The following is a 14,477-nucleotide window of genomic DNA, read 5'->3' on the forward strand; positions in this document are numbered from 1 at the left end:
TTTACTTTTAGTTTCACAATTTTCTGAAAATAATTATGGTAGTTTTTATCTTCTCAAACTCTACTTTGTCTTGTATTTAATTATCTTTGTTCCTTGAGATCCTGTTTTTATTAACAACATGCAGTACACAACATGTAAAAGAATTTGTGTCATTTTGTTATTATCAATTTATAGGCAACGACCCACTGGTTATTTTCTAAAAACATGTCAAAATTGATATGTTAAAATTTTTTAAAGATCGTTAAATAGGAACAAACTTGATAAAATTAAGTTTAGTTCGAATTGTTATTGATATAATCTTCTCCTTTTAAGGGTTAAGGATTTGAACTCTCGTCCCATTAATTAGTTGTTGTAATTAAGAAAATAGAAACAACTTAAAAAACGACCAATACAATTATTTAAGCTAAAATTTAGTTGACATTTCAGCATATCTCCTCCCCCAAATCACTGTTTAAATTTCTCCATCCCTATAGTGTGAAAGATTTTCGTTCAAGAGAGTAGATGTTAGAGTGCTTCTAAATTGTCTACATGGTCTCTCTTGGAAGTTTATTTTTTCTACGTGTGATTGAATTTTTTAATCAAATATGGATACATCTTAAAACTAAGTGAGTGGATCTATAATTCTAATCGAGCTATGTACAATCATGATTTAATTATGAATACATTAAAATAATTTGTGGTTTGATTTTAATTATCGTATAGAACATACATGAATAATATAGGTTTGAGTTTTCTTAGCTTGTAATAAAGAATCAATTAGGGTTTGAATCTTAATCAAAAGAAATGAGTTTTGAATCAGTTTAATTCTCTATCATATATATAATTATCATTCTAGTAGAAAAAACTCAAGTAGGAGTCTTTAGGAAAGTAGGATATATATAGGAATATATTCATACTATTATAAAAATTATTGATTTTTTCTTCCATCTACTATTTTAGTTTTCTTTAATTAATCATATTTTTTAGTTAACATTGTTTTGTTGAGTGGGAATTAGTGTGGAGTCCACTGGATCAATATTTTCAATTACATGCATGCTCCCATCTTTCTCTCTTCTGCCATTTCAAAGAAATGTCAAACCATATATATATACATATACTCATGTATTGCTTTCACAAATTAAGCCCTCATTTCCAAATCAAGTCATCTACACAAACGCACGTCTACGATCTTTGAAAGATATAAAAATTTCACAAATCTGGATAGTTTCGCAAAACTACTACATTATATTTAGAAAATATTCAAAATAAATAAACCATAGTGTGAAAGGACGGTTTTTTTTCTTTAAATTTTTCGTTTCCCAAGTTGATTTCTATAGAATAATTAATTAACGTATTATTGGTTATCACCATTTGTTTTGCTTCTCAATTAAGATCATCTCACCTTTCAATTATCACTAAAAGCACTAAGTTCATGTTGACTTGAGTGTAGATACGCAAGCTTTCACTCCAACCTTTATATTAACATGTAAAAAAAAATGTTGAGTATCAAAATTTATATAGCTTTCGATCTCATGAAGGGAAGACATTGTTTTGATTATTACTAAGCAATTTGCTCTATGTTTGACCAATTGACTAAGAAATTAGGAGCTTTTTGTACTGAATATATGATCTTAATGAAGTATAATAATCCTTTGTTATATTGTCAGAACACATAAGGACGTGTTAATTATTTCTATATTTCTCTATGAAGTTTTAGTGAAAATGTAAGGTTGTTTGTAAAATAGTTCTCTCACACACGTAGTTCTTCCTCCCTCGAACCCTCTTGTGCTCCTCATCCACTTGTACTATAATGCTCGTGTGTTCAACAATAACTAATCTAATACAATAATGCTCACACACGCCGAGTGCTTTCCTTCACTCTTCCAATGTAATTTTTCACTATGATTTCGTTGCTTTCTTTTTTAGTCTCTCTCATTCACCTTCCCCACTTCTTTGTGCTCGTATTTACCACTCTTTAAACCCCCATTAATATTGGTGCATGATGTGCAATATAGATAATTAACGCAGTATTGATACACTCAAACCAACGATAAACTTCATTATTTTCAAAAACTGTAGGTAGTAAATGACAAACCATATTTTGAAATTTTACTCATGCATTCATACAAAAACTCAAGAGATTAAATGGATTCAAATTCTTTCATCTCTATTACGTTTGATGATCCCACACGTCAAGGACGGCACAAATGTTGTGGTTCCTCATTTCTTCATTATCATCACCATTAATTGCCTTTTAAGAAAACTAAAGATAGCTAGAAAAGAAAGAAAAGAAAGAAAAGAAAGAAAGTCACTCCCTTTGCACGTGCTTCTCACACCACCTTTCACCAACCCTTTCGTATAATTCATAACGTCTCTCTCCCCCCTCTAGAAGGTGAACTTATTGTTATAATTTCAAAATAATAATAATAATTCCTCATTTTCGCCAACCCTCTCTCACGAGACTATTGCTTCCCCTTCTCTTTCTCTCTTCCGTTTTATTTCCATTACTTTTTCTTTAATCTTAACCTTATTGTTATTAATTCAACTAAATATTAACAATCCCTCTAATACCCTTTTTTTTTTATTTCCCTCCATGCACATTACATGGCCGACGCCGACCAACTCCCTCGCCGGAAACCCCTTGGGAATAAGCGTGCCAATAGAGACCCCGACTCCGCCACCGTCACTGCTCCTTGTGGCGCATGCAAGTTTCTCAGGAGAAAATGTGTCAATGGTTGTATCTTTGCGCCACATTTTGCCTCGGATCAGGGTGCTGCACGTTTCGCTGCTGTGCACAAGATCTTTGGAGCTAGCAACGTGTCAAAGCTGCTGCTGCATATTCCGGTCAGCCGTCGAAACGATGCCGTCGTTACTATCTCCTATGAGGCGCAGGCCAGACTGTCCGACCCTGTCTATGGCTGTGTCTCTACTGTTCTTGCCCTACAACAACAGGTTTTCTTTTTGCTCTTATCTTTCTATTTATTGTTTTTTTTTTTCAAAAAAATTATTGGTTAGGGGAATTGATATGATATGTTTTCTCTAAAAAAGGGATTTTAGGATATAAAATTTATAGCATAAGGAAAATCTAGGGCTAAATATTAATTTAATTTTTTTTCTTTGGCTATATATATATAAACATTTGCTCGAACAAAACCCTATATTAGTCCTAATTATTGAATTATATAAGACTTGAAGTTATGAAATTAGTTCTTAATTAGAAATCAAATAGTATTTACCTCTTAAAAAAGTTTCTAACTATTTACAAATTTAGTTTTTCAGTAAGATGTTTTGCTTCAGATTTGAATTTACTAAATATTAATTATTATTTAGGTTATAGATTATTTATTTTTAAAACAATGAATTATAGGAAGTTATATAAAAATAAAGGGTATTTTCGAATATTGCAAAAATTTTATAAAATCTATCCAATTTTTCATAGTAGATTTAAATTTTTTTGCTAGATTTTTTAAAAATAGTTTCAATCTTTTTTTGTTTGCTAATTCATACAGATTTCTCGAAAATCAAATTATTTAAAGACAATATAATGTTAAAACCTTTTTTAATATGTAAAGTTTGAAAATATTATTTAATACGTTGTAGTTAATGCAACTCAATTACGGTTTTTCTAATATTTTTAAAACAAAAATTGTCAACAAACTTATTAGCATAATAAGTCGCAAATAGAAAGCATCCTAAATTTTTAGTGAGTATTTATCTTGATTATAACATTTTATTTGTAATGGGAACAATTTTTTCTTTTGGCATATAATATGTGTTATATAAGTTCAAATTATATTTCGTTTAAGGGAAATATTATAAAAGTTAAATTGCTAAAAATATTTACAAAATATAATAAAATTTTAGATTCTATTAACGATAAACACAGTTAGATTTTTATCGGTATCTAAGTGACATTAATACACTTATAGTAAGTCAATTAGAGTCTATAGTGTATTATTGATCAAATTCAAATTTTGTTATACTTGTCGATTAATATTTGGGTTCATCTTGCTATATTTTAAATTAAAAATTTAAGACATTTGTGAGCATGAATTCTACAAAACAAACACATTTATTAAAGTATTTCAAATATATTCTAACAAAACAACACCATAGTTATCAAGAGATAGAAAAATATTGTAATTTTGAAGATCTATAATTATGAACATCTAAAGATTTCAATTATTTAACTGACTAAAAACTAGTCGCCTCTCAAATTGAGGAAACCTGGAAATACAATATTGGAGTTTTATATATTAAGATCTAATACTTTATCGATCAAACTACATATATAATAACTATTGAAAATGTAATTGGTAACATACTATATAGTTTAATATAATTAATAGTTGGTTGCAAATAAATGCATCAACTATTATTTGGTTAATGTTGATTTAGAAGTATATGTTTGCACACATTTATACTTAATGACAATAGAGTTCTCAATCAATTCAATTTAAGTTACTAATTTAATGTTTAATTTAAGGTCAAAGTAAACATAACACATTGATAGGTCAAATAGGTGGTTTAAATTCCTTAAAAATAATTTGTATTTAAAAAAATTGTGTAACCATTTAAATCTAACATAAACTAATCGGCATAAATCTTATTCTAATGACCGCAAGGTCAAAAGTTATTTTTTTTCCACGTATTTTTCCAATGTCACACCATACTAGCTAAAAACTAAAACTTCGAAAAATTTTAGAGACTAGTTAACAAAAAAAGACATTAAATTCTAGAATCTATGCTATACTGTGTTTGCAACATTGGTTTATATACTTCAGGTAGCATCTCTTCAGGCGGAGCTTGCGGCGGTTCAAGCTCAATTGATAAGCAGCAGGTTGGCATTTGCAGCTGCAGTTCAAAACTCACAGTCATCCCAAGTAGGAGTTCTGCAGCCAGCTTACTCTAACAACTCCTCCATCTCCGCCTCTACCTCCGCTCCTAATGCAATCAACTTGAGTAGTTTTGCTTCCAATTATGATCTTCCTACCGAGACTGCCCCGTCTTCCCATCACTTAGAGCCTCTTCACTTCCCCCACCGCCCAATCGACGAGGAGGAAGACGAGGAAAACAGCCAGCTGCCAGCTATCTTTGCTGATTAAGACCCTTTTTACCTTTGTTCAGGATTGAGGAAGAATAACATCAAAGTGATTTTCCAGAAGTTTCCCAGCTAAACTATAAGATAGAATCAATGTAGGAGTAAAAGAACACCGATGGAATCAAAATTTTCAACTTTAACAGTAGGGATGCAACCGGGCACAGTGTGAAATAGGAAGGAAAATAAGATAAAAACTGATAAAACAAGCTAATCCAATCGCTTTGAAGCATGATTGTCAATCAGATAGATTAAGTTTTTTGAAATAACATTGCCAATCAAACAGATTCAGTTTTCTAAAGTACACAACTAAACAGAAGAGATAGTCGATTTCGACCAACTCGGCTATACCACTACTTAAAAGCATGGGAGTTACTGAGCATAATTCTTGAGCCAAGGATTGTGAGGGTAGGAATCGAGCCATCAGCATTTTGGATGGTAATTAATGTCTATGACTGGTCGTTTGAATTGACGATAATTAGCAGGCATAATTAGTCAAATAAACAAATTAGTTCTTTTTCACATCCATCCAATCTAAAATGAAGTACAAAATTGGAGGAGAAACCATACAAATTACTCTCAATTCCTTTACTTCCCATTCCCATTCTATTCTCACTCATGAAGTTATGTATTTTCTGAAGGCAAAGTTCCCAAACAGCAAGAACTACCACAGAAGCATTTCAAGCCTTCATGCTTTAATCTGATATCACCATAACTAAAGGTAAGCTCTTCCTCTTTTGATATGCTTTGAGAAGCATAGAAACAAAGGCGAGGCAACATAACACCTGTACCTCTCACCAGTCTTGTTACTAGATTACCTCCGTCACAAGAGTGATTTATGAATCGTGCGACATTCCCAATCCAGGTCGCGTCGATGTTCATTCGCAAACATGCATTTCCAGATGGAAGATGCTCTCTCACAACGAGAAGAGATGAAGCAAACCGCCCACCTTTGGCACGTGCATCATATATTTTCTGCCGCCTTCTTGCTTCTTCAGTGGTCAAAAGTTCACCTTTCGTATGCAAAATTCAGTTGCATCAATGGAAGTTAATGAGCAGTTTCCCTAAATGTTCTTTCAATAGAATTGGCAGCATGAGATGCCCACGGAGCAGTATGTAGTATTCTCATAATTCTCATTTCAATTAAAGAACATAATTTCTCAATTGCATGGAGTGTACTCTAAGCCTCTAAGACGTTATACATCTGCTATACTTATTTCTGTCATAAAATATCCTTCGTATAAACACATGCTCATTTACATGGACCACAAATATGATATACAGACCAACAAACATCATCTACATATGTTTCCCAGAAAAAAATAGTTTTCATCTATTTGTTTGCCCTTGATTGATTACCCTCATAAACAAATCGAAAATTTTGAAAACCAAAACGTTCTCATAGAGAAGTATCTGCATCACACATGCTTTTCCAAAAATTTTATATGTTTTTTTTTACCAATCTCTACTGAAACTCCATTTATTTCAGAATCACTGGAGTTTGCAAACACTCAATATACATACTATTCTGGGCCTTGACAAAGTAAGAACTCAAATATATTTTAAGAATTGAAATGAACTTATTCCATGTGCATACAAAGTAAATGAGTAGTCTTCTTAAAACATTAGTTGAAGATTCAAACAATGAGACCTTATTCTTTTATTAGCTTAAGAGAGATTTATTTAATTCATTCCATAGTTGGACCAAGAACACGGGTTCACTAAAAAACCAATGGAACATAAGAAAAGTCTTACAAAATGAAATTCACTCCTTCAATATATGCGAAGTAAATGAACATTTCTATGATGTCTTGCTCTTGTATTGGTATAAGATAATTTAATCCTTACTTGGGCTAATTGGAATTGAAAGCAGACAATCTTTAACTGTAATATTCAAAGTAAATTCAGCCACTCAACCAGATTACTGCAGAGTGAGCAGAACAACTATGCAAAATCGTAACAAATTCCACATCATGAACATCAAAGAGAGTACCTGCATACTCACAAATGAACGCCCCTTCTTGAATCAACTCGTCCGCATACAAACCCCATCCTTTCTTCTCATCTCTCAAAATCTTCAATCGAACAGAAATTCCTCTCTGGGTCAACCGATTTTCACACTCCAGCCCACAAGAACATCGCGGTCCACACTCGCTAGCAACATCCTCCAACCCATCAAAGCTCAAACAGGGGCATTGTAACTCAAAATCCCCGCAATTTTCACAATCGCATCCAAATACACCATCAACCCAATTATCAACCAAATTAATCGACTCGCTCTCGTCATGGACCGACTGGGGATCTGAAATTGAGCCCCAGCATTGGCGCTGGAAATGCTGATTGGAGATAATAACCGTGGGGGTGTAGATAAAGAAGGCGTAGAGGCGATCGTCGATTGAATTATGGAATGGGATGGGAATTTTCTCGAGGGATCTGGAAGCGTCGAGAGTCCGGCGGAGAGTGATAGATTTGGAAGTGGCATTGAGGGATTTGCAGGAGAGAGATATGGTTGCGAGCTCGAGAGAGGTCAGCCATGGAAGTACGAGGTGAGCGCAGTGAAGGAGACCACAGTTTAACTGTTCTTCTTCGGCTTCACTTGTCTTCAAGCATTTGTTAGATACGGCTGGCTCCATTTGCCGATATCGGACACCATTGGAAGGGTTTATGGTTTTTAACAAATAAAAACTCTTCTACCCTTCCAAGAGAAATCGTTATGAATCCGAAGAATTTGATAGATATTGGTAAATAGTTTCAAATTTGAATGTCTTTTGGTTTTCTTTTCTTTTGTCTATATATATATATATATATTATCACCTTTGATAACTTTGACTACGAACACATTTGCACAATCATATCGAACAACCACGACCTTCAATATCCAACTCTATGCAACTACCATCTTTTAACAATCATATGTGGTGACCAACTATATCGACCATCTCTAACAACCAACTCTATCGATCACCTTCAACAACTAACTCTAACAACCAACTCTATCGATCACCTTCAACAACTAACTCTAACAACCAACTCAGCTGATCATAGTTCATTATGTTTAATAGTTGTCTAGTTTATACCCTAGTGACTTTTTTTACTCAAATGGCCTTGTACGATTGGTGATAGTCATTTATCCTTATATACTCGTTATCAACTCTTTATCTAGGTAATGTGGAGTTTTGATTGCACTCTCAACATTAACATTCATGCATAATAAATCATGACTTACACATTTTCACATAATTAGATTTCACAAGAAAGTCTAAACTATTGATGATTTTTTTTTTTTGTGCATATTACACTCAAAAATTTAGTTAATGTGAAAGTATAATATAATTTTGTTATTTGTACAAAACAAAAGTATTTTGTCTACCTTAAGACAATGGTAATTAATGTTTTAAGCCAATGTCTCAATCGAAATGTTTACATTTGAACAAAAAAATATGTATACATAACATAGACTTAAAGCAAACAAAAACAACAATAAAGTATACATAACATAAAATTGCACCAAATACATGCCTTTACGATTTATCTCTATACTTAAACGTACAAAACTTTTTAACCCACGAATACATTAACTTCAAAATTATAACTCAACTCAACAGTCGTAGAGAGATAATAAGAAAATTAACTTATGGAAGTGAAAGAAGAAGCCTCATTGTGTTTATTTAATTATATTTTAATAAGTATCTAAAAAGTTAGAAAATGCAGAAAAATTTCTGTAGATAATAAATTAAACAAATGTGTCTTCTTGTTACTGACTGTCTTTGGTGCTTGGTTGGCTTCATGGATTAACCCAAATCCTCCAGGTCACGGGTTCAAAGACAAGTTGGTGAGAGAGAGAGAGACAGAGTTAAACAAAGAATTTAAGGTATTTCATAATACCTTTTTTTCCCAAATATATCAACACAAGATATTCTCAAAAATATTTAGATAATATACGTCATTCAAATTTTCGAATAGAAATTGAAATATGAAACAGTGTGATCATGATTTAAAAGAAAAGTTAGGCCACCATATCATTTTAGGTTATCACCACACAATTTTATTAGTAATTTTAAAACGTTCCACTATAGTTCAAAAATATTTAGCCATAAATGGCAAAGGTAGGAGGTAATAGTCATAATTTAGACTATTTAATTATTTACTTTTTTTTTGAAAATTTAAGGTTAGTATACAATTTAATTTGCTAAAGTGTTGTTAAATAGTAATCATTTAAGTTATCAATATTTTAAAGTTTTTTTAGTAGATATTGTTAATAAAGGGGTTTTTTCTTCTTTTCAGAAAGATGTGAACATTGTTTTTGATTCATTGGAAAAGTAGATTTATTTACTAATTTTTTTTATCAAACCTTAAACCTAAAAATAAATTGACATTAACTTTAATCTTGGTCATGAATTTCGCTTGAATTTGTTGATTCGATTAGAGTATTTAATATTGATATGATTATATTTTGTATTGCGTTCATTAGTATTAGTTTTAATTCTTTGTGTATAGTTCAACTAACATATTCAATATAATAATTTTTTTTGTAATATTTGAAAAACTATAAAGGTTCTACCGTTTATCTCTTTAAATTCTCTAACTCTATTATAGTTTTCATATAGTCACATCTCCTCTGTTCTCTAATCCAAAACGAAAAATGAGGAAATAAAAGAAAAATGGATAACTCAAATCATGCAATATTTTGTAGTAATCAAATATTAACCCATCAATAATGAGATTAAAATGGATCTGTTTTTCGATAATAAAATAAACCAGTTGAACTTAAATCTTGCCGTTCATGTTTGATGAAACTAAAGCTTATTTGAAAGAACGAGGATCACAACTTCTAACTTTGAGGCTAATAATATAAAAAAAAATCCCGCAAATTAGAATTACGATTAATCGTTGGGATGTTAGTGCTGGGGAGTTTTTAAAAAAAAATTGAAAAAGAAAAAGTATGTTTTGAGCATCATTCGAACTTGAAAGTCGGAGTTACTTTAATCAAACAAAATCTTCCTGTTTGAGCAAAAAATGGGTTTAAACGGTTACGCACGAAGCCCCAGAGAGGCTTTCCATTTTTAAATTCAGGCTCAAAAACTTCTCCACAGTCCTAGCCTAGAAGGGTTTCTCTCGATTCTCTTCAACATCCCTTCCGGTCAATACTCTCCTTCCTCCCCAGAATGAGGTATTTTCTGTTGATTTTACTGTTTCTTCATATGTTTCAGTACGTGTATTCGATTCTCTAGCTTTTATTGCACCGTTTTTAGCTATTTCTGATTCCGATTTTTCGCCCCTTTTACTTTCCTATGTAGTCTTCTTTTTTTCCCAGTTAAATCATGCCATTGTTTGTTTCTTTCTTTTTTAACTTCTTTGAGATGAAAGAATGTGAAAATTTCCATTCCTTCAACCTGGGTTTTTCTTTAATTTTTTAGATAAATTGGTTTTGTTTTGTTTATTGGATCGATTGCTGGTAGAAGATGTTGTCGCAACCTATTTGAATGAGTGCGAGGGTGGTAAATGTGGGTCAGCATGGATAGAGTTGAGGTTTTGATTGCCTTGATGGATGAAGGCAATAGTTAAGTCATCACCGATTCACCATAGTTTTTCTCGTGTATGCAGTAGTCGTAATCCTGAAGTTCTATGGGCTCAGCGTTCGGATAAGGTTTATCTGACCGTTTCTTTACCGGATGCCAAAGATATTTCTGTCAAGTGTGAACCTCATGGGTTATTTAGCTTCTCTGCAAAGGGGTTGCAGGGTTCATCTTTTGACTTCACTTTGGAACTCTTTGGCTCCATTGTGCCTGAGGTGAGTCATTGACTAACTTTTGATGCACTTCTTTATTCTGTTTAGACCGTGTATAGACTGACCTTGGTGCGTTCATTATATTGATCGTATTACATATCTAGTAGTTTCTTATTCTCCTAGCAAGAATGACATATAACAGCATGACAATCAGCTTTAAACATTAAGCTAAATCAGGCAGAGTAGAAACTTAAGCAGCACTCTTACTCTGCTGGCTTAACATTACTTTATATTTATGCGGCAGCTTTCTCTTTGTTTGGTACAGGGCTGTAAAACTAAGGTTAGCTTGAGGAACATAATTTGCTCCATCCAAAAAGAACAAAAAGGTTGGTGGAAAAGGCTCTTGAAAACAGAAGAAAAACCTGCTCCATACTTGAAGGTTGACTGGAACAAATGGTGTGATGAGGATGAGTCAGACTGTAAGTTCTTATCTATATTATAGATGCTCTTAAACACCTTAGGAAATGTAGATAGAATATACAAAAAGGGAAGAACCTCAGTTCTAAAGGAAGTTACATTAAAACTTTACAAGTTACAATTACATAAAAGTTTATCGAACTATAATTTGTGAAATTCCAGAAGAAGCCGAACAAGTTCTCCATTTCTTTCTTGAAAGGATCGGCCAACAATTGATAGGAAAACATCCAATTTGAGCTTCTTCTTTTTGTATTCAACAATCTAAGATTTCCAACCTTACACATAAAAGAAATCACTGCCCTTTTTTCTGGCCTTATTCGTTACTGCTTTACTTAACATTTAACTACTTGAATTTTCCAACCTTCCATGGCAGATATCCTGCCTTGAAAATATTCTGAACTCCCTTGAAATAATTTTATAACAGTGGTTTATGATGGAAGTGCCCGGGAATATTGTCAGGAATAGTATAAATTAGAAATGACAATGTGCCGTATTTATAATCACTTACATGCTGGTTTGTGTTGAAATTTATGTAAAGATGAAGTTGGGTTTGGGTAGGCAGAATTTTGAAGATTAGTTTCCGTTGGAGAGAGATAGCTCTATTTAAATGCTATACTAGTATACTTTTTCAGTCTCTCTCTTTTATCAACATACAATTCCATTATTTTCTTATCCCCAGCCCTAAGATTGGCATCCTTAGCAGATTTAGCTCTGCTTCTGTTTACTTAAATATGAAACTGTCATCCATGCTATTCCATTACCGTTTGGCTATGCTATTTGTCAAGTTTAACTCAGCGCTTTCAAAGTTCTTTGAAGTAGAACTTTGATCTTGCATGGCATATTTCTAATACTCGAGTTCTAACAGTATAACTGATTTTGCAGCCGCTTTGACTTCTGATGACGAACTGGAAGTAAGTTGATTCCATTTATTTCCCATTTGTTCTAGTCTATAGTTAGGCAAAAATTTAAGTTGGCTTACACAAGCTATGTAAATAACTTTCTGTAGTATATGGGCCAAGATGATGGAAGTGGCGAGGATGGAGGAATGCTTTGTAAGTCCTCTTCAACCATATTATCTAGTTTCTTATAAATCTTACTGTGTTTAACCGTGAAAGAAATTCAATCTCAATAACTAATAACTAACTAAGAGGTCATGAGTTCAATCTATGGTGGCCACCTAGCTATGAATTAATTTTTTACGAGTTGTCTCATGAGATTAGTCGAGGGTGTGCGTGCGTAAGTTGACCTGGACAGGACGGATATATATATAAAATGTTTGAAAAACTTAGTAACTTTAATTGTTATATGAAATTGACTTTAAAGGGATCAAAGAAAATCTTTAAAATATATAGCAAGAAACAAAAGGTTGTAATTATTAGAATAGCTTGTGAATATGAATATAGCATACACATGTATTATTTTATTCACTTAAAAAAAAATACAACTAAAAAATGCAAGTTGTAATTTTTTTATTACAAATATATTTTTTTTAAAATGTTATTAAACTAGAAGGTACCAAACATACCCTTAAAACTTGAGTACTATAAGTTCTTGCAGGGCTCTTTCATCGTTTTTGGTTTTCTTAAATCCTCATTCAACATGTGAATGATGGATAAATCATTTGGCAAAGTATGAAATATAAAAATCCTAAGCTGATTTAAGGTATTTACACTCCTTTTTCCACGTGGAATTGATAACAATAAAAGTATAGTTACATAAAAAATTAGACAAAGTGCTTCATGTCCATGAAGAATCATGGTGCCTGGTCAGCTCTCTTTCAAATCAGGCCTTCTCCTAAAACAAATCCTTTGTGGTGATTTCTTTCACACTATAACCCTACATAGATGCTTTGATTGCAGTAACCTAGTTTTAAATGATTTTTTTATTTTAGTTCTCTATTTTCCAAAAGCACACAGCATACTTAATTTTTGACCATTTCTTTATTTCTCTCTTTTCCAAATTACATCCTGAAAATTCTGGCTGGTTTGTTTTTTAAATTTTTCTTAAAAAGTAAACAATGATACAGAGGCATTGTTTGTAAATAAGTGTATTATCTCGTAAAGGCAGAATGATTAACATATGTAAATGGGTAATAATGTTCTACTTCTTATTGACACTACTTGACAGATCTTCCAGACTTGGAAAAGGCAAGAGGAAACTAGGAAAGGGGGCTGTAAATAGCCAACAACTTAGAAGGTGAAGTTTGTATAGTAATAGCCCAGAACAATTAGATTACTTTCTTGATTGAGTTCTGTATCAAATCTGATTGGTGCCGATAAAGCTGTCTAAACTTGGCATTTTTAAGCTGCACTTATACATTCGTCTGCTCTCTCATTAGCTGATTTTGCAGCCTCATTGTTCATCAATTTCTCCTTTCGTTTTTTCATATATTCATAAACCTTCCTTTACATTTTAACTTCGAAATTTTGTCTATTTTCTGCTATTGTGTTTTACAGCAGGATATGATACCAATATTGGTTAGATGTTAGCTTAGCAGTAGAGGGTGTGTGTGTATATATATCCATAATCAAGTGATGCTCTCAGTGTTGTATCACTTCAAACTCCTAATAATGTTTAGATAATTGATTAGTGATCTACAACTTTTCGAAATAAAACTCTTCTCTTAATTTTTCTTATGAGTGAATAAAAATTAGCTTGTACTTCTGTTCAAATAAGTATAGGAAAATATTGGAGCATGAGGAGATTAAAAATATATTGTCTTTTTAGTAATTGATAATATCTACTTAATTCACATCATTTTATAATGTCATTAATTCCTACATATAAGTACCATTTTATGCACGTGGGTTTAATGTATTAAGAGCTTTAAAACAAAAGCTTAACAACTAAAGAATTAGTGAGTTATACTTCTATTATAATAACTTATGATTTTCATTAAATAAATAAATTACAAATAAATGGTTAATTAGTATATTAAAACTTAATTCAACAGGTTCTATCCCATCCCATTAGTTTGTTAATCTTTGTAATGATTTTATTTGCACAAAACAGGTGTGATATCAATTAATATAATTCAACTAACATATATATTAATAATGAATTGATAATCATGAACATAATTCAACTAACATATATATCTACTATTCGTCAAAAGATATTGTTAAAAATTTGCCAATCAAATATGAGTTTTTGGAGCTAATTTTGTCTATATTAGTATAGTGATCTTCCATAGTA

At 32.0% G+C, this 14,477-nt stretch overlaps 3 protein-coding genes across 4 annotated transcripts; 2 read left to right on the plus strand and 1 right to left on the minus strand.

Annotated features, from left to right (window-relative positions):
• The first annotated feature begins 2,415 nt into the window (after positions 1-2,415).
• LOC101215818 (LOB domain-containing protein 20) lies at positions 2,416-5,364 on the plus strand. Its single transcript, XM_004136736.3, has 2 exons — positions 2,416-2,931; positions 4,764-5,364. The coding sequence occupies exons 1-2, from the start codon at positions 2,584-2,586 to the stop codon at positions 5,082-5,084; spliced, it is 669 nt and encodes a 222-aa protein (XP_004136784.1). The 5' UTR covers positions 2,416-2,583; the 3' UTR covers positions 5,085-5,364.
• A 155-nt stretch (positions 5,365-5,519) lies between these two features.
• On the minus strand, positions 5,520-7,831 carry LOC101205490 (histone-lysine N-methyltransferase SUVR3). Of its 2 annotated transcripts, none has more exons than XM_011653901.2 (2): positions 7,083-7,831; positions 5,520-6,090 (listed from the first exon to the last, which is right to left on the minus strand). In XM_011653901.2, the coding sequence occupies exons 1-2, from the start codon at positions 7,708-7,710 to the stop codon at positions 5,702-5,704; spliced, it is 1,017 nt and encodes a 338-aa protein (XP_011652203.1). In that variant the 5' UTR covers positions 7,711-7,831; the 3' UTR covers positions 5,520-5,701. The 2 variants fall into 2 exon arrangements, with proteins under 2 accessions (XP_011652203.1, XP_004136662.1); XM_004136614.3 differs by having other exon boundaries at positions 7,071-7,823.
• Positions 7,832-10,055: 2,224 nt separating this feature from the next.
• On the plus strand, positions 10,056-13,706 carry LOC101205727 (co-chaperone protein p23-2). The gene is made up of 6 exons (XM_004136615.3): positions 10,056-10,247; positions 10,682-10,868; positions 11,131-11,284; positions 12,165-12,193; positions 12,289-12,334; positions 13,410-13,706. Exons 1-6 carry the CDS (start codon positions 10,243-10,245, stop codon positions 13,442-13,444), a joined length of 456 nt encoding a protein of 151 aa, XP_004136663.1. The 5' UTR covers positions 10,056-10,242; the 3' UTR covers positions 13,445-13,706.
• Positions 13,707-14,477: the final 771 nt, after the last annotated feature.

This window comes from Cucumis sativus, chromosome 3 (assembly GCF_000004075.3).
Source record: "Cucumis sativus cultivar 9930 chromosome 3, Cucumber_9930_V3, whole genome shotgun sequence".
Lineage (NCBI taxonomy): Eukaryota > Viridiplantae > Streptophyta > Magnoliopsida > Cucurbitales > Cucurbitaceae > Cucumis > Cucumis sativus.